General features: G+C 37.0%; 2 protein-coding genes across 2 annotated transcripts in view; one reads left to right on the forward strand and one right to left on the reverse strand.

Moving 5' to 3' along the window:
• The window catches only part of LOC105226455 (eukaryotic translation initiation factor 4 gamma 3), a 78,295-nt gene extending 69,459 nt beyond the window's left edge, over nt 1–8,836 (reverse strand). The window contains exon 1 of the mRNA XM_049460069.1: nt 8,683–8,836. The gene's annotated coding sequence lies outside the window, so the exon portion shown is untranslated. The remainder of the gene's footprint in view (nt 1–8,682) is intronic.
• Nucleotides 7,875–19,377, forward strand: LOC125779489 (uncharacterized). The gene is made up of 2 exons (XM_049460850.1): nt 7,875–8,401; nt 17,919–19,377. The coding sequence occupies exon 2, from the start codon at nt 18,020–18,022 to the stop codon at nt 18,632–18,634; it is 615 nt and encodes a 204-aa protein (XP_049316807.1). The 5' UTR covers nt 7,875–8,401; nt 17,919–18,019; the 3' UTR covers nt 18,635–19,377.
• Nucleotides 19,378–21,503: the final 2,126 nt, after the last annotated feature.

Raw genomic sequence — 21,503 nt, forward strand, 5'->3', positions numbered from 1 at the left:
ACGTCGGGCAATGGAATCGATGGCATGTGTTCGAAAGTGAACAGCTACCTCTCCGACCTTTCTCGTTTCCTCACTGCACGGAATCTCCAACTTTCCCCCACCAAATCCACAGCGACCATATTCACAAACTGGAACTTAATATTGCAGTCGATGGCCTCAAAATTCCGACCGTCAATAACCCTAAGATTTTAGACGTAACCCTCGATAGTCTATGCTCCTTCTCTCCCCATGCGACCGCGATTATCGCCAAGGTACAGAGCCGCAACAAAATCCTCAAATCGCTAGCCGGCAGCACATGGGGAAAAGACAAAGAAACGTTGCTGGCAACATACAAGGCAATCGGCCGGCCGGTCCTGAACTATGCAGCACCGATATGGTCGCCTGGATGCAGTGGTACGCAGATGAGGAAACTCAGACCTATCAGAATACAGCACTCCGGACCACGACGGAATGCCTCTTGATGTCTCCCATTGAACACCTCCATAGTGAGACGCGCATGCTACCCGTAAAGGAGCATAATCTACTCCTCTCCAGGCAGTTCCTGCTGGGTTGTTTCCGTAGAAATCACCCCTGCAGCCATCTGCTTGGAGCGGAACCGCCTCCCAGGAGCATCAAGAGGTCATTCCTCGACTATGTCGACGACATCGAACAGTACGCCGACCAGACTTCGAACGCAACAAACTTTCGACAGGCACTGACCGCCATTCACAGTGGAGCCATCAACACCTTCACCGACTCCCTTCCCGTGAATGGCGTTCTTGGAGCCAAACCACCACCTATTGCAGACGAAGAGCTCCAGTTGCCGCGAGAAACGCGAGTGACCCTAGCGCAACTTCGTTCTGGATACTGTAGCAGGTTAAACTCCTACTTATCCAGAATCGACTCCGACATACCTAATGTATGTCCTGCATGCAACGAGTCCCCGCATGACACTGGCCACCTCTTTGCATGCCCAACAAACCCTACCCATCAAACACCTTCCTCCCTTTGGTCCGACCCCGTCGCAACAGCACGTTTCTTGGGCTACCGTTAGATGACCTCGACGACACCACAAACAACCCTTACCATCCTAACGGGGATTAGCTAACCGTTAACAACAACAACGAAGAGCCAATCAAATGGCTAAAAAATTGAAAATATCCGACCGCAGCATCCGACGCATATTGAAAAGTGAGCTCAAGATCAAGCCTTACAAGTTCCAAAAGGCCCATGATCTCACACCGAAGCAGGAACAAGACTTGAGAGAGCGAAGCAGTTGTTTCGCTTGACCGAAAGTGGTCAAATTCCGAACATTGTGTTTTATGACGAAAAAATTTTTCCAATTGAGCAATTCGTAAACTTTAAAGACGATAGTGTTCACTTGACCGACCGTTCATACGAGATACCCGCCCCAAATAATGGTTTGGGTCACTGTCACCGCAGATGGGCGCTCTCCAATTGTTTTCATCAAGCCTGGCGTCAAAGTAAATGCGACATATTATCGGGAAAGTGTTCTGGCGGCTGCTTTGAAGCCGAGGGCAAACAAACATTTCGGTCGCAAACCATGGACGTTTCAATAAGACTCAGCACTGTCTCACAAAGTGAGAGTGAACCAAGAATGGCTGAAAAAGAACGTTCCGAACTTCATTACGACCACACAATGGCTCTCGAATTCACCAGATGCGAATTTAATGGATTATTCTCTTATAAATTTTCCTATTATGTATTTCTCATTTTTACCAATTCTCTTTCAGTCTCGAATATCGAAAACCAATTTTTCTTATTGATTAACTAAACAACATCAATAATTACGTGTATATAATTGATAGAAAATATATTTTTAATATCTAAAGACGTGTTAAGTGTAAAAGTGAATTTCTAATTTCGGGAAATACGATGTTTTATTAAGAAAATATTGTTTTTAAAGGCATAAAGTACATATTCGTAAAGTAGAATCAAAAACGAGTATTTTAAGACATTTCCCGTGAAAATTGGTGCACGTTTTCGGAAAAGTCGCTCTCCTGAACATTTACCAGTGGCAACACTGCTATTGTCATGCCATATAAACAAACCAACTGTGAGAGTGAATTGCACATAAAATTGTGGAATTTTAAATACAAATATCCTGAAAAATAAGTCTGAGGAGGGTATGTGAGTGCACATTTTTTAATATTGAGGACTTCCTCCTTCCGTGCATAACCTCAAATCGCGGTGGCAAAAGAACCGTAATCATGCAAAATCGGGAGATGCTATTCTAAAATGTACCCTATCCTCTAACCACCATACCCATTTTAGTCCCAAATGTTTCCTGTTCTTTTTAGATGTAGGAGTATTCACACGCCAAGAAACTATCGGGGTAAATTTTGGAAAGCATTCCCCGATTTCATGGTTAAAATTGGTATGTGCGGATAGAGGAGGTCCTCCAAATCAAGAAAATATATACATAAAGTTGCCGCTGACTTATGGTTTTTGAGATATTTGCATTTCAAGTTCAAAAAATCAACTATTTAAAATGCGTGTTTCTTTGATTTATAATGAATTCTGTAGTTATATTTTTTACTTTTATATACACTAAAACTTCACTAATTCGTTTCTAGTCATTTATTTTATATTGAATAGCGCAAAAATAACTTTAATTCAATATCAAACTTTAGTTAAAATCCATTTATTCATAAAATAAGAAAACGGTTGTAAACAAGCAAAAAATTAGTGTTACCATATTTTGTAATGGAGAAAAATAAGAAAAAAGAGAAATTATGACGTCGTAACTAAATTCATTATCGTGTGTTTAGTAATGCAAAATCTTTCAGAATTCTCATTACCAGGTGTTGGTCCGACCGAGAGTTATTTTTTTGAAGCGATACAAAGTCAATGCAAATAGGAATTCTATGCGAGAAACTAATAGGGGTATTCTCTTGCTCTTGCAAAACCCTTGCGTGGACGAATTGCGAATTGCGTAAAAAAATAATTGCAACCCTGTGGTAGCTGTCATTTTATTTAAATGTATGTATATTGTGACGTTAAATTGTTCAGAAAGGTAAATTTTAAATAGATTTTATAATTTTTAATTAAATTATAAAGATTTGTTAGAGTTTTTTTGCTAAGAATGAATGCAGAAGGTGCGCCAATTCAAAATAGTCATTTATAATAAATTGACCGAATCAGCCCTTCATATGTCAATAGATTCTGCAATGGGTGCTCTCGTGCCCTGGCCCAATCTGCAATCTTGCAAGAGCATGAGAATCCCCCTAATGTGTTATATATTTCCTAGGTAACTGTTCAGGAGAGCGGCTTTTACGAAAACGAGCTTCAATTTTCACGGGAAATGTCTTAAAATTCATGTTTTTAACTCCAATTTACGAATATATATGGCGCGTTACCTATTTTTATGTTTTTTTATAATAAACACCATAAAAATAATTATGATTTTGCACGATATTTACGATTTATATGGCACCACTGTTCAAAATTCAATTGGGAACTAGTGATACAAGCAGTGATCGGTTTCGAAATATCGATACTCTCGATATTCGAGGCTAAACAAGAATTGATAAAAATGAGAGATATACTATAATAGAAAAATAATAATTGGAAAAATAAAACGAAATTAAAATATTGATATTCTCAATATTCGAGTCTGTAAGAGAATTGGAAAAAATTAGGGATACATAAAGAAAAATTTATAATTCATCGAGCGCTCAAAAAAAATAACCCTAGTCGGTCCACCACCGGGGTGTTCAAAATTCTTCTGTGTACAACTTCTTCTCTCTGCAATAATAATGAATTATAAATTTTTCTATTATGTATTTCTCATTTTTATCAATTCTCGTTCAGTCTCGAATATCGAGAGTAGCGATAATTCGAAAACGATCAGCGCATGAATCAATAGTGCCCATTCGAATTTATAACAGTAATGCCATAATTTCGAACTAACTTTGCCATTTTCGTTGAAGTGAAGTGATTGTGAAGTTTCTCATATTTTTATAAAAATAACACAAAAACCAATTTCTCTTATTGATTAACTAAATATCAATAATTACGTGTATATAGTTGATATAAAATATATTTTTAACATCCAAAGACGTGTTAATTGTAAAAGAGAATTTTTGATATCGGGACATACGATGTTTTTTCATTAAAACAAAGAAAATATTGTTTTTACAAGCGCACGACATACATATTCGTAAAGTAGAATTAAAAACGAGTATTTTAAGACATTTCCCGTTGAAATTTGTGCACGTTTTCGGAAAAGCCGCTCTCATGAACGTTTAATATTTCCTGACATTAGGGTATTATTTGTTTTCTTTCTTTCTTTTGGTTCTTCTGTGAAATATGTAAGTAAGGTAATACTGATTTTTAGTTAGAATGCAACCCTTTTGTTATTGTGTGACCAAAAAAAAAATTTAACAAAAGATAAAGGCACAATTCCGATTTCTTTGGCGAAGAAAAAGAGGAAGTCCTCCTGATTAAAAAACATATAGGGTTATAGGGTCCACTTAGTTTAGGAGAAATTCGGCCTTAAAGTTCGAAAATTCGTCAAATTGGACCATTTCAAGAAGTTATTTCACCTCATTAAACACACTTTATTCACATTTTTTTCTCCAAATTAATTAAATTACACTATAATCTTTTAAATGAATCCACATTTTACACTTTTAGCAGATGTTTTAACTAAAAAATCTTTATTTTAAAAATTACATTTTACACTCGTTTGAACTGCATTTGTTTACCAAAAATTACGACGAAATGGAGCGCTGCCATGTGATGATAAGGCAATTCGCTGAAATTCCTCTTTTTCTTTTTCGGATATCTTCTTTTTTAAATTTATTAAGTAAATAAGTAATATTATATACATGTACTAGATGTACTCTGTTGAGTGGCAAAGAAGAGGTTTGCCGCACGCACACATTCTTCTTTGGATGGTGGAAGGTGATTACACCAGATTAAATTGATGACATCATTCAATAATGCGGCAATTTCTGATGCAAAGAAAGATCCACTATTATACGAAGTGATGAAAACCAATAAGGTTCATGGACCTTGCGGACACCACAACCCCACTTCGGTTTGAATGTCTGTCAATAAATGCACGAAACAGTATCCACGTACTTTTCTTTCGGAAACACAAACTAGAAATGATGGATATCCACTCTATCGGCGTTGCTCACCAGACGACAATGGCAGAACATTTAGCATTCAATTTAGAGGCGTGAGTATCGAAGTTGACAACACATGCATCGTACCATATTCGCCACTATTGTCTAATTCACATTCAAAACTCATATCAATGTTGAGTATTGCAGTTTGGTGAAATCGATAAAATACGTTTGTAAGTACGTCACCAAAGGAAGCAACATGGCGGTTATTGGTCTTGAACGATACGGTCGATGCGTGAACTGCAATAAAGAGCTTTGTAGGATATTTACTTTTGCAATTCATGAACGTTTTCCGACTGTTGTGCGTCTCGCAGTTAATTTGGAGAATGCTTAAACATTGTATTTCAACCCAGAGAACCAGCCAGTGGAAACACCGCCAGCAACAAAATTAACATTTAGGAGTTTTTTCTCAACTTTCGTCAGTGATCCGTTTGCGAGAACATTGCTGCATTCGGAAATATCTTGATATTATACATGGAATGCATCGTCGAAGAAATAGTTGCGCAGAAAGCAAGGCCAACCAGTAAGTGGACATCTAGGTGTGTTCTCAACTAATGCATTAGGACGAATTTACACAATCCAACCGAAAAAACGCTTCTACCTTCGGTTGCTATAGATTAATGTACGCGGTTAAAATTCATTTGAGTCACTGCGTAGTGTGAATGGTTCGGTGTGGGCAACTTTTTGAGAAGGAAGCCAGAAATTACAATTTATGTAACATGATAGTCACTAAAATCAAACGATGGACGATGCGATAGCTACTTCGAATGCAAATTAAGGTTGCACACTTTTCGCGATAATCAGTTTGACATATCGCCTTCAAACCCGCGTAAATTATGGGATGCCAACAAAAATGACATTGCCGAAGACATTTTTTATCGTATTCGCTAAGAATTGGAAATAGGTCAATTCCGGTTGATACTTCCGGTGGTTTGATATCAATTCCATCTGCCGTTTATCAATTAACGCAAAATGAACTCATCACGAATGTTCGGACATTGGACAAATTATCGTAACTACGATTCCTTAAGTGCACACGCAATGTTAGCTGCCAAAAATACCGATGTTGTTGACTTAAACTGGAAGATTCAAAGTCAAATTCCAGGAGACTTACGCTCATACAAATCGATCGATCGTCTTGACAATGAAGACGATGCCGTGAATTATCCAGTGGAATTTCTAAATTCTTTGGAGAGGCTTGGTATGCCCCCCATCATTTGCGTCTCAAAGTAGGATCTGTCGTTATTATGTTTCGCAATCTTCATGCGCCGAAACTGTGTAATGGAGCCCGACTGATTGTGACCTAGCTATCGAATACAAGGGGGCAGAATGCTTGATTCTACGAATTCTTTGGAGTTCTAACGATTTACCATTCCAGTGAAAATTGCATTTGAGATGACAATCAACAGAACACAAGGATAGTCGCATAGTGTGAGGCATAATTTTAGAAATGTTATGTGTCGTAGCGTGCTCACGAGTTGAAAAACCATCTTTTCTGTACACCGGAACAGAAACCGAAAAATGTTGTTTATAAAGCTGCGTTACATTGAAAAAAACAAATGAAATGATAAATATAACTTTCTTTTCATTTCAAACTACATAATTTCACGCAGGACAACGGCTGCGGGGTCAGCTAGTAATATTATAAATACACATGTATAAGTAATATTATATAATAATATTACGTAATAAAGTGTAAAGTATACAGTACAGTACGAAAACTCAAATTTTCTTTCAATACGAGTGCATGATAACCGAAAAATATAACTACTTCTTACCCAAAACTCATATTTTAAATATAATAATATATATGTCGTCGCCTAAAATACAAACCAATGTATCATCAAAAATAAATGGAAATCACTGACAGATATAATTTACCATTTTATAACGAAAACTTAAATTTTGAGTGCATGATAACCATAAATTATAACCACTTTATAACAAAAAGTCAATATATTTTTTTTATTTTCAACGCTGAAAGGGGTACTACGCGAAAGTACTTCAGTCACCTCGGGTATTCGCTCGGCCAGGGTTATTTTTTTAGAGCGCGGCCGAAGGCCGCCAACGCAGAAAGGAGTACTATGCGAAAGTACTTCAGTCACCCCGGGTATTCGCTCGGCCAGGGTTATTTTTTTAGAGCGCGGCCGAAGGCCGCCAACGCAGAAAGGAGTACTATGCGAAAATACTTCAGTCACCCCGGGTATTCGCTCGTAATATTATAATATTATCACACGATTTTACTTATCTGTGTTTATTAAATATAAATCACATATTATTCATATATGTATGTACATATGTATATATGCATATGCAAAAGTGTTCACATATTCAATTTTAGCTTGAAAAATCTTCTTTATAGTTTTTTATAGTTAATAAAGAAAAAAGAATCACTCGAAAGTACAAACAAAGAAAACACGGTGAAACGCTAAAAATTCTTCACTTTTGGTTTTTAAGGTGTGGCAACGCTGGTTTTCCTCGTAAATATAAACACTCTAAGCTTTTCAGCCATAAATTTGATAAGTGATTTTAAATTACTAAATTTGGCTTCAAAATTACAAAATAAAAGTGAAAAGTGAACTTATTTCAATGTTAGGAGTGTATATTTAAATATAGTGAGTGAAAAACGTGAAAATATTCTGTGAAACATGGAGAAATAACACGTGTTCTTAGGGCAATTTTTGAATTTTTAAACATTCATATTTTTAAAAATATTAGCTATTTTTACATAATTTTTTACATAAAATTTGGATATGGACACTATATAATATAAAATAAATGATTAGAAACGAATTAGGGGTAAAATTTAGAATAGCATCCCTGGGTTTCAGGGATAAAATGGGTGTCACTGGAAAGGTGGTCACTATAACGTTTCTGTATATTAATTTTTTTAATATTTGTTGTAAATAAGGCTTTATTTTAATTATTTTATTTTAGTTACAATTCTCTGCATTTGCACAATAAAAGGGTTGCCATGGTTATTTTTTTTGAAGCGCGGCGCGGAAGTGAAGTGTTAGTAAGTGAAAAGTGCATAATATAAGTGAAAAAGTTATTCACAATATACAAATTATCAATTCAAAAGTTGTCAATTTTTTAACTTTAAATGCAAATATCTTCAAAACTATAAGTCGGCGGCAACTACCTATATACATATATATATTTTCGTGATCTGGAGAACATCACCTTTCCAGTGATACCCATTTTACTCCCGAAATCCGGAGATGCTATTCTAAATACCAGCCCGAATGAGTGAAACGTTAGTGGATGTAAGTTATAAATTTAGGTATAAAATTCATTATAAATCGGAGAAACACTCGTTTTAAATAGTTGAATTTTAGAAATTTAAATGCAAATATCTCAAAAGCATAAGTCAGCTGCAGCTATATACATATATATTTTCTTGATCTGGAGGATTGCCTCTATCCGTACACCCATTTTAACCCTGAAATCGGGGGATGCTATTCTAAAATTTACCCAAAATGTTTGTTAAACGTTCTTCACCTACTTAGTTATATTAGAAAAAGGTTACATACACTTAAGTACTCACAGAAAAAATGCATATCTAAATAAAAATAGCAAAACTAATTTTTAATTTTTATGTACAAAACACTTATAATGTTAATATTGTCTAAAACAATAGGTTTTTCTAGACTAAAATGTTATTAAAATCACTTCTCGCTTTAGATATGTGAGTAATATGAATATTAACAACCCACGCAAAAGACTTTAACTTTACGTGGCATCTCGACAGGCAAAAATTTATTGTATACTAACTGTATTACAGTTTCTATCGCTTGTAAAGACTCCACATTGCTTATGAAAAGCAATATATGGAATGCTTAATAGTACGCCATTTATTGGAAGCAATAAGCTGTCACGTCAGCAGTTTGACAGCGCAGTTATCATTCCTATAAAAATTTCAAAAAGTCAACATATCCCATTTACACATATACGGACGGCATTTTCATTCCGTTATACTAACTTTAGTAGAACGAGTATTAAGACGGTTGTGTTTTATTGTAAAAATAAAGTAAATTTTCAAAATAATTAATACATTTTTCCAAAACAATAATATGGTTTAATATTGATAATTTGCGGAAAAATTATACAAAATGGATTAAAGAATGGGCGAAGTCTTAAATTTAATAAACGTATACAAGCATAAATCAAAATATTGTTACGAATTTACTCTTGCTAGTTTACTTTGTTAGGTTCGTATCTCTGGATTGACAAATAAAATCAACACTGTTTAATTTAATTCAACAACTCTTTATTTCACAGCTCGTCTACACTATAGCAGTTTCCTCTTACGTTGATTACGTTGGCGTTGCCACGGCTTATATAGCCACGCACTTCTCGCTGATGCCGACGTGTCCTTCTAGAATATTGCGTCTGGAAATTACCAGAACATAATGCTATACGGCGCCAGACGCAAGCAGACAGCCGCGGCGCCAGACTCTGCAATTGTTCAAGCAGACGGCTGTGGCGCCAGATGTCTATTGTTTCGACAAGCAGACAGTGCGGCGCCAGACGTCTATTGTTTCGACAAATGCTATTCCATATACCTACAACTATTGTTCATAATAAGGGATGCATACAGCAATACAAATACAACTTAATACTACTTTTTGTAACACTGCCCTCCACTAAAGCCTAATCGTCCCGATTAGCCACAAATCCTCTTGAACCAAATGGGGCGAGCCTCTCCAAATGTACTACTTTCATTTTACATCGTGCTTTCCCATTTCTTTGTATGCGGTATACCACGTCATTAAGTCGTTTCATCACCATATAGGGTCCTTCCCAGGCTGTCTGCAGTTTCGGGGACAAGCCTTTCTTTCGAAGTGGATTGTACAACAGGACCAGATCACCTTCTTCAAAACCTTTTGAATTTGCCGCTTGATCGAACCGGTCCTTCATCTTATTGCTCATCAGATGCGTATGCTGTCTTACCATTAGATGCAATTCATTCATTTCTTCCTTTAAGGCAGAACAATAATCTCTATCACTTCTTACAGCTGTAGGATTCGTTCCAAACTTAAGATCAGCAGGGAGTCGCAGATCAGATCCAAAAATAATCTTTGCTGGCGTGTAACCAGTTGTCTCGTGCTTTGCTGAACGATACGCCAGCAGGAACATCTGGATGCACTTGTCCCAATTCCGTTGATCTTTATTAACGATTTTCCGCAGATGTTCTTCGAGCGTTCGGTTGAATCTCTCTACCATCCCATCTGATTGTGGGTGTAACGCTGTTGTCCGTGTCTTGTGGATGCCCAATAATGTACAGACTTCTTGGAAAATGGAAGATTCGAAATTCCTGCCTTGATCTGAGTGTAATTCGACGGGCACTCCGAACCTTGTTATCCAATTTTCTACAAACGCTTCGGCTACACTCTTCGCTTCTTGGTTTGGTAAGGCATATACTTCTGGCCATTTACTGAAATAGTCCATGACAACCAGTAGATATTTGTTTCCGGCCGTACTGGTTGGGAACGGACCTGCAACATCCATTGCGACTCGTTCAAATGGTGATCCCACGTTGTACTGTTGTAGCCTACCGCGCTATGGAATCTCGACAACCGATCCAGTAGAACCGTTGTTTAATCTTCTCTATAGTTTTTGTAATTCCAAGGTGCCCTCCACTAGGTCCATTGTGATATTCTTTCAATACTTTCGGGATCATGGACTTCGGTACTATGATCAGCAGACGAGAATGTTTGCCATCTTCGCTTTCCCAGGTACGATGAAGGTATCCATTAACGAGGTTTATGCTGTTCCATTGGGCCCAATATGCTTTTGCAGTTGGACTCTCGCTACTTATTTGTTCCTTTGGTGGTCGTACCCCATTTTCTTTGGCAATTACCAGCTTTGCAAGATCAGGGTCCTCCAGCTGATTGATTCTGATGCGGTGAGGAGTCCAATCATCTTCAGGATCTATATTCAGTAATCGCACGTCGATTATACCTTCTTTTCCTTTTGATTTGGAGCAATGTTTACATTCCAGTGGACAAGGGCGACGTGATAATGCATCCGCGTTTTTGTGGTGAATCCCCTTTCGATGTTCCGTTCCGAAGTCGTAATTCTGTAATCTTTCGATCCATCGTGCAATTTGGCCTTCCGGATTCCTAAGCTGTAATAACCATTTTAATGCTGCATGATCAGTCCTCAGCAAGAATCGTTGTCCATACAAATACTTGTGGAAATGTTTTACACATTCCACCACAGCTAGTAGTTCTTTTCGCGTCACACAGTAGTTTTTCTCTGGTTTCCCGAGCACTCTGCTGTAATACCCAATTACTCTTTCTTGTCCGTCGATGAGCTGAGACAGGACACCTCCAATTCCATAAGCGCTCGCATCTGTATCCAGGATGAATTTCTTTCCAGGTATTGGATAAGCTAACATCGGTGCCGTACAAAGTAGTTCTTTCAGCTGCTCAAACGCTTTTTCTTGTTCCAACTGCCATACAAACGGGCGATTCTTCTTTGTTAAATCATGTAAACTTCTAGCCACGTTCGCAAATCCAGGTACAAAACGGCGGTAATACGTGCATAAGCCGAGGAAGCTGCGGAGTTCATGTATGTTGGTGGGTTGAGGCCAATCTTTAACTGCTTTTATTTTTCCCTCCTCGGTGTGAATCCCCTCAGTTGACACTTTATGTCCGAGATATGTGACCTGCTTCTTCCATAATGAACACTTTTTGGGATTCAAGCGTAATCCGGCTGATGCTATTCGCTGAAAGACTTCCTCTAGATTTTTCAGATGATCATCAAAACTTTTTCCCATGATGATAATGTCATCAAGATATACCAAACATGTCTTCCAGTTGAGTCCTTTTGACACATGTTCCATCAGTCGCTCGAACGTTGCAGGCGCATTACATAACCCAAATGGCATCACAGAGAATTCCCATAACCCGTCGCCCATACTGAAAGCGGTCTTTTCACGGTCACGTTCATCAATCTCGACCTGCCAATATCCACTTTGTAGATCTAATGTAGAAAACCATTTCGCTCCAGACAAGGTGTCTAATGTATCGTCGATTCTCGGTAGAGGATAACTGTCTTTCTTTGTGACATCATTCAACTTCCTATAATCTACGCAGAAACGGGTGCTACCATCTTTCTTTTTAACTAAGACGATAGGTGAGCTCCATGGACTCGATTACACCGTTTTTGTGCATGTCTTCAATAATTTTGTTAGCATCTTCACGTTTTGCTAGTGGAACCCTACGCGGAGCTTGCCGGATTGGTTTAGCGTCTCCGGTATTTATGCGATGTTTGACAATGCTCGTTCTTCCTGTGTTGTTTCCTTCGTTTGCAAATATGGATGCGTATTTTTCTAATAGTTTTTCTGCTTTTAATTTTTCATTTCCATGCAGTTCGTTCAGCAAATTATTTAGGAGTGTAGGACTTATCTGCTGTGGCTCAATAGTAGGTTTCTGTTGTGACCGTTCGCATCGTGCTATTGCACTTATATTCTGGCACTGTCCAATTACGGCTCCTTTCTTCAGACTTATAGGCGTGTTGAATTCATTCACTACTCTGACCGGAATGGTGGCGTCTTCACTAGTTTTCACAAGCGTTCTTCCTACCAATATGGGTGTATCTATTTTTGTTGGTTCCACAATCCACAACTCTTCAGTCCCACCTCCTCCATTCACTTTAGCCCATACAATCGCCTCAGATTTTGGTGGAATACTCTGATTATCATCAACAATCACCCTCTTACTTTCAACGTTGGTCACATATCCGGTGTTTATAGGCATCTCCATGTTCTGGCAAAACAGCATTTGCTTGTTTAAATCCAAAGTAACCCCGTGATCAATCATGAAATCTACTCCCATTATAATTTCATCCGTGATTTCTGCTACGATGAAGGTGTGATTAACTTCCAGGGTACCAATCATCACTTCGCAAAACACTTTTCCCGCGACAGCTGCTTCCTCTCCGGTGGCCGTTCGAAGCTTGCAACCGACTAATGGTTCAACCGTTCCTCTTACCACATCCGGTCGGATAATTGAATGTGTGGCACCAGTATCCAAAGTAAGCGTTGACAGTCGTCCATTCACGATGCCATTGATAGTAAGATTGTTGTCATGGCGACCTATTTGTGATATCGAGATGGTGGGGCAAATAGTTGTGGGAACCAGCTCACGCCCCTTTGAACTGTTCCGTTTTAGTTTAACGACTTGTGAGATGTGGATGCTCCGTCCTCGTTATCTGTTGGTTGTTTCCGTTTTGATGGGTTTACTTTTATATTGCAATTTCGGGCAAAGTGACCCGCTTTTCCACAGTTGAAACATCTGCCTGTTGTATTTACTCGCGGTGCAGCAATTGTCTTCAGAGTCTTCAATATTTCCTCCATCAGCGCCGGTTGTTCCATTTCAACCCTTTGTACTTTGGGTGCTGGTTTACTTAGTAGGGAAGCTGTTTCCTGTGTGAGGGCGTGCGAAACCGTTTCAGCAAACGTTCTTTTTGGCATTGCATATGTGGCGCGTTTGGTGTCCACATCACGAATTCCATTTATGAAACATTGAATTTTTACCCTCTCAATGTAATCCACAGGTGCATCTGCATTTGCCAAATGAGCCAGTCGTTCTATTTCAGTTGCGAACTCTTGCAATGACTCGTTCATCTTCTGACCCCTATTTTGCAGTTCGATCTGGTATATTTGTTTCCGGTGCTCACTACCATATCGTCTTTCTATCGCACTCATCAATGCCTCATAGTTGTCCCGTTCACAGTCTGGAATAGTCTGAAGGATTTCTGCTGCCGGTCCTTTCAATGATACAAACAAGGACGCCACTTTGTCCGCTGCATTCCAGTTATTGGCCGTTGCTGTCTTTTCAAACTGAAGTTTGAAAATTTGAAATGGAATACTTCCATCGAATGTGGGTGCCTTCAATCTTTGATTATTTGTTGATGGTGCAGGGCCATGTAGTTGCAGTTCTCGCACACGATTACTCAGTTGAAGAAATTCTGATCTTAAATTTTCTTCGTCATTTTTTATTGTGCTTAATTCGTCTTCAAATTTTGAAAATTTCTCTTGCACTTGTGTATTATTTTCTGTAATCTGTTGTACCAAACGCTTTTCTAACTGCGTATTATTTTCAGTTATTTGTTGTGTAAGGCGAGACTCTAACTGTGATGTATTTTCAGCTATTTGCGTTATTTGCTGTGCCAGACGATTTTCTGCCTGCACTGCATTTTCGGCCAGACGATTTTCTGTTTGCACTGCATTTTCTGCCATTTGCTGTGCCAGACGATTTTCTGTTTGCACTACATTTTCTGCCATTTGCTTAATAGCCACTAACAACGTGTTCATGTCTACACTTGATTTCTTCTACTTTCTCTTCTACCTTTGTAGAAGTTTCTGGCCCAACAAATTTGAACTCGTCCACATTAATTCCATCCGCTTCCATTGCTTCACGTAATCGTGCCTGCAGATCCGCCTTTTGCCCGCTTATCGGCAAATTACGCTCCTCCAGTTCCTTTTTTAATTGCTGAATTCTCAATTCTCCGAATTTAACCATCTTGAATTTGGATTATTTGACAATCCCACTTCTGACACCAATTGTTACGAATTTACTCTTGCTAGTTTACTTTGTTAGGTTCGTATCTCTGGATTGACAAATAAAATCAACACTGTTTAATTTAATTCAACAACTCTTTATTTCACAGCTCGTCTACACTATAGCAGTTTCCTCTTACGTTGATTACGTTGGCGTTGCCACGGCTTATATAGCCACGCACTTCTCGCTGATGCCGACGTGTCCTTCTAGAATATTGCGTCTGGAAATTACCAGAACATAATGCTATACGGCGCCAGACGCAAGCAGACAGCCGCGGCGCCAGACTCTGCAATTGTTCAAGCAGACGGCTGTGGCGCCAGATGTCTATTGTTTCGACAAGCAGACAGTGCGGCGCCAGACGTCTATTGTTTCGACAAATGCTATTCCATATACCTACAACTATTGTTCATAATAAGGGATGCATACAGCAATACAAATACAACTTAATACTACTTTTTGTAACAATATCATTACTCATATTAATATTATTATTTTAATTGGTATATAAAAGTTATGCTATAATTATTATAGTCCGAAAATATAAACCTTACCTATTCGAAAATTTCAAATTTTGCACAAATTGGAAAATATGCCGAAAAAAATTTTTAGGGAAAAATTAATTGACGCTTTATTTGATAAAGCTTCTGAAGAAATTATGGACATAGAAGGCAAGAAATATTTTTAAGTGGCACATAGCACAAATTTCAAATTTCTTGATTTCAATTTACAAAATTTACAAAAATGTCTCCATTTCTTCTCTTTGTTTACAATGTTGTTATTTTTAACTGCTGCTGATAATTTGAAAACCAGTGGTGCAAATAATACATTGGTGTTTCAGTGTTGCTAATTTGCAATTGCAAAGATGCAGAACCATTTGCACCAGATTCTGGATTACCCTATTATGCATGATAACAAATGCCCACATACAGATTTGGCAATGACAATAGCAATAGATTTGACAGTTAGCATGCCATAGATTTTTTAATGTCGAGATACCCTGTTACTATGAATCTCAATTGGCAACATATGCTGTCTAAAAATGTATCTCTAGATTCAGTTCTTGGTTGTTTAGATGATGGATTTTTAGCAATATTGCTATTTAGCAATTGATTTCTATATATATTTTAAAACTTTCAAGACTAGCTGTGTACTATTAATTTGGTTGTTTGACTCGGTTTTCATTTTCATAAAAAAATTGGAAGAGGCAACATGTACATGTCAGCATCAATCGCATTATTATTATTATTTATTTACTGGCGTAGACACCGCTTACGCGATGATAGCCGAGTCAACAATAGCGCGCCAGTCGTTTCTTCTCTTCGCTACGTGGCGCCAATTGGATATTCCAAGCGAAGCCAGGTCCTTTTCCACTTGGTCCTTCCAACGGAGTGGAGGTCTTCCTCTTCCTCTGCTTCCCGCGGCGGGTAATGCGTCGAATACTTTCAGAGCTGGAGTGTTTTCATCCATCCGGACAACATGACCTAGCCAGCGTAGCCGCTGTCTTTTAATTCGCTGAACTATGTCAATGTCGTCGTATATCTCGTACAGCTCATCGTTCCATCGAATGCGACATTCGCCGTGGCCAACGCGCAAAGGACCATAAATCTTTCGCAGAACTTTTCTCTCGAAAACTCGCAACGTCGACTCATCGGTTGTTGTCATCGTCCAAGCCTCTGCACCATATAGCAGGACGGGAATTATGAGTGACTTATAGAGTTTGGCTTTTGTTCGTCGAGAGAGGACTTTACTTTTCAATTGCCTACTCAGTCCGAAGTAGCACCTGTTGGCAAGAGTAATCCTGCGTTGGATTTCCAGGCTGACACTGTTGGTGGTGTTAATACTGGTTCCTAAATAGACGAAATTATCTATAACTTCAAAGTTATGACTGTCAAAAGTGACGTGAGTGCCAAGTCGCGAGTGCGACGACTGTTTGTTTGATGACAGGAGATATTTCGTCTTGCCCTCGTTCACTGCCAGACCCATTTGCGTTGCTTCCTTGTTCAGTCTGGAGAAAGCAGAACTAACGGCGCGGGTGTTGAGACCGATGATATCAATATCATCGGCATACGCCAGCAGCTGTACACTCTTATAAAAGATTGTACCTGCTCGATTAAGTTCTGCAGCTCGAATAATTTTCTCCAGCAGCAGATTGAAGAAGTCGCACGATAGGGAGTCGCCTTGCCTGAAACCTCGTTTGGTATCGAACGGCTCGGAGAGGTCCTTCCCGATCCTGACGGAGCTTTTCGTGTTGCTCAACGTCAGTTTACACAGCCGTATTAATTTTGCGGGGATACCAAATTCAGACATCGCGGCATAAAGGCAGCTCCTTTTCGTGCTGTCGAAATCAGCTTTGAAATCGACGAATAGGTGGTGAGTGTCGATTCTCCTTTCACGGGTCTTTTCCAAGATTTGGCGCATGGTGAATATCTGGTCGGTTGTTGATTTACCAGGTCTGAAGCCACACTGATAAGGTCCAATCAGTTTGTTGACGGTGGGCTTTAATCTTTCACACAATACGCTCGACAGAACCTTATATGCGATGTTGAGGAGGCTAATCCCACGGTAGTTGGCGCAGATTGTGGGGTCTCCTTTTTTATGGATTGGGCATAGCACACTTAAATTCCAATCGTTGGGCATACAAACGCATTATTGCATCATAGAAAAAGTGCCAGTGCCTAAAGTTTTTTGTTATGTCGCGTAAACTGCAAATTAGCAATATAACATTCAAAACATAAATTTTAACAAAATATGGAAAATTAATAAAAGTAGATATGGGCAAGATTTTACTGGTATATGTTAGCATACGTAATTTTATTATTATTTTTTGAATCTACCCTACTTAAGAGCCTAACAATAAGTTTGCGAATCTTAAACTACTCGCTCAATTTGCACCCTACATGGGTGATTATATTTGAAAGAAATTATTAGCACATAAGTCGGTGTCCGGATCGGAATGCTTACGCAGCATTGCGCGCAGGCCGATGTGAGCCACGAGCCACATATGCGAATTCAGTGTAACGTTGCGAGTCTTAGAGGACACATCGTTATAACTCGAATAAGAAAATTAAAAAAAAAGGACAAAAACAATAGTGAATAATTAACATTGAATGTTGTTTTTTTGTTATTTACAGGTAGGATAAGTTCTATATTGTTATTTTAGTCTAAGTATAATTAAGTTTGTATAAAATAATACAAATTTTGTTATTTACAGAAAAACAATTCTTGTAGTTATCACTACATATTATAAAACAACAAACAATTCTTGTAGTTATCCCTACTTATTATAAAACAACATTCTCGTTGTAATTCACAATGGACAAGCTGCAGTTCACATTCACGGTGCTATCTACTACAGATGAACCAAAGACATTAGTACTATGCGTAACCAGCATTGCCACTCCAGATGGCCGAACTTTCGAATTGCCTCCCAACTACCTCGATTCAGCATTTCACGAGGAATTGAGAAAAACGTCGGCATTTGCTAAGGTAAAGAAATCGATAAGTAAAAAAGGGCAATATAGGAAAGTTTGGATTGATTTAACTAAGGAATTGAAGAATGTGTATCTAAATGAAACAAATAATTTACAATTCAAAGATGTATATTTAGAAGAAAAAGAAGAGACTGAAAGTAATATTGTAAATGGTTCAAATCAATCATTGATACAAGTATTAGAAAAGTTGCTTGAGAAAAGACAAGAAAAAACTGAAGAAAAACATGTCGGCAAAATAGCTAAAGAATTTACGATTGAGAAATTTAATGGAAAGAATTCAAATGCAGGTCTGTGGATGACTAGTTTTGAAACAGAATGCGAAAGATTTGATGTAACTAAAGATGATAAACGAATTGAACTCTTAAAATCATTTATGGAGAAAGGTGCTACAGATTGGTATAGTTGCACTCTCTTGAAATTAACTGTTAAAGCTTAGTACGCAGCTCTCAAGAAACGTAAAAACTTCATATAAAAAAACGCTTAAGAAACGGTCCAGAAACGTTCCTGCGATAAAGTTACTTGTGCTAGTACGCAGCTCTTAAGAAAGCTAGTACTAATTTTTAATACTTTTTTTCAATAAAATGTGAATATGGCAAACCTGGTTTTGCGAAGAAACATCAAATCAACAATTGTTTCTTGCAGGAAATTCGAAGTAATCGTCAAATTCATCCTAAATTAGTTGAAATCATTATTATAAAGTATGTTCCATTTTGAAATGTTGTATAAAACCAACCAATCATCAACAACATTCCTTAAATCTCAATGAAAATATTTGTGTTACCATACACATGCATACATACATACATACGCACAAAGTTTGTTTACTTTGTTTATTCTCTCTTGCTCTTCTAATGTGGATCATTCACAATGCGTAACCAGCTGTCAAAATTACTTGAGAAATAATGTATTTTTGTTCTTGAGCAATTACTTGAGAGCTGCGTACCAACCTTAACGCACGTTGGGTCGGTTGGAGAAATAATTTTTGTGATACATTTGCAAATAAGGGATGGTTTTCAATAAGATATGCAATGCAATTTAAATATCAGACTAGTACTCTTCTAGAATATGCAATAAAAAAAGAAAAATTGTTATTAGAAGTAAGAAAATCTATTGATATTGGGACATTTATTTTTTTATTTTATTTTATTTTATTTTATTAAAGCTTACATAATAAACAAATTATTATATAAACTATAGTACGCAGCACTAGCATCATAGGCTTTCGGCTGACTGGTGGGATAATAGTTGGGTTCATTAAAAGCTGAGCAGGATCATCATTGTTGATAGAGATTATATAAGCTGTCTTCCATATTGTCTTTTTAAAAGGCAGTCCAGATTCAGGCAATATGTTTTTTATCGTAGATGTTGGTAACAAATAGTCTTTTTCTTACATATTGACAATGTTGCTTAAATGAATACTTAGAGTCTAATATTAAGCCTAGGAACTTAAAACTATCTGTACAGATTAAATTTATCTTATTAACGGTAAGTATGGGTGTATTACAATGATGTTTCTTACAAATATGTAATAACTTAGATTTAGAGGAAGAAATTGACGTGCCCGAAGAACCGGACCAATGGAATTAGGGAAGTCTGATAAAATTTTACTGATTTTGAAGCGCAAATTCTAAGGCTATGTCTTGCGGATATAGTAGATTGCCACGAGGAGAATTGAGGAGAGAAATCGGAAAAAAGGAGGTTAAACTAGTGAACTTTTGAAATAACTTAAAGTGAAATATTCATTAGTAAGGGAATAGGCACAAATAGTGATGAGTTTATAAAAGTTCGAGTTCGATGTAAGTAATTATGTAAGTATCCGTTGATATTCCACTGAAGGATGGATAACATGGATAGAAAAATAAAGAAAAAATAAAAAAACAAAAGAGATCTGATTTGAAACAAAAAGTTAACTTAAGAACAATTACAATTACAAGTCAGAAGAACTGATAAAAATCAAAGCAAGAATACTGGATATAGAAAAATATATTGATGTATTCATAACTGATAGTGATTTAAAGTTTTAATTTTCTGATAGGATTGGATTGCATACAGAAGTTCAAATTGATTCAAAATGAAAAACTACAAATAGAACAGAAAAGTTCTAACCCCATAAAGAAATATACACATGAAATAAACTTCAATGAACATGTAGATTTGGACAGTTTTAATGTTTTAACAAATCACTTGAATTATTATGAAGAGAAAATAATACAGAATCTTATAGATAAATATAAGAATATATTTGCAAAAGATAAATATGATATAGGCGTTGTGAAAGATTATGAAGCCAGAATAGATCTGGTAATAAATAAATATTGTAGCAAACGGCCTTATCGATGCACAATTGAAGATAAAAAAGAAATTGAAGAACAAATATCACAGTTACTTAAAAGAAACCTAATAGAAGAATCATATAGTCCTTTTGCTGCTCCAGTTACGTTAGCATATAAAAGAGATGAAAATAAAAGATTAAGATTATGCATAGATTTTAGAGATTTGAATAAAATAGTAGTTCCTCAATCACAACCATTCCCATTGATTGATGATTTGGTTATAAAAACAAGAAACTGCAAATATTTTTCAAATCTTGACATAAATTCAGCGTTTTGGTCTATTCCATTAAGAATCGAAGATAGAAGAAAAACCGCATTTGTAACCCAAGAGGGGCAATTTCAATGGACTTGCTTACCGTTCGGGTTGAAAACTTCGCCAGCGATATTTCAAAGAATATTGAGCAATATAATAAGAAAACACAATCTATCAAATTTCACAGTAAACTACATTGATGACATATTAATTTTTTCAAAATCATTCGAAGAACATATAGATCATTTGTCACAACTATTGGAAGCAATACTAGAAAAAGGATTTAGATTAAAACTTTCAAAATGTACTTTTGCATTAGACTCTGTTCAATATTTAGGTTATATTATCAAATATAACTCAATTTCACTATTAAAAGATAATCTGATTTCAATTCGAAATTTTCCCATTCCGAAAAATCAAAAGAATATTAGGCAATTCCTAGGAAAAATCAATTTTTATAATGAATATGTGCCGAAAATCTCAATAATACTAGAACCTTTGCATAATTTATTACGAAAAGGACACAAATTCAATTGGTCTGACGACTGTCAAAAAGCTTTTGATTACATGAAAAATTTCCTTTGTACACAACCTGTGTTAGCTATTTTTGATCCAGACCTGCCAATACATATTGTTACAAAAGTAGTATTAAGTTGTATTTGTATTACTATATGCATCCCTGATTATGAACAATAGCTGTAGGTATATGGAATAGCATT

This window comes from Bactrocera dorsalis, chromosome 6, assembly GCF_023373825.1.
Source record: "Bactrocera dorsalis isolate Fly_Bdor chromosome 6, ASM2337382v1, whole genome shotgun sequence".
NCBI classification, from domain to species: domain Eukaryota; kingdom Metazoa; phylum Arthropoda; class Insecta; order Diptera; family Tephritidae; genus Bactrocera; species Bactrocera dorsalis.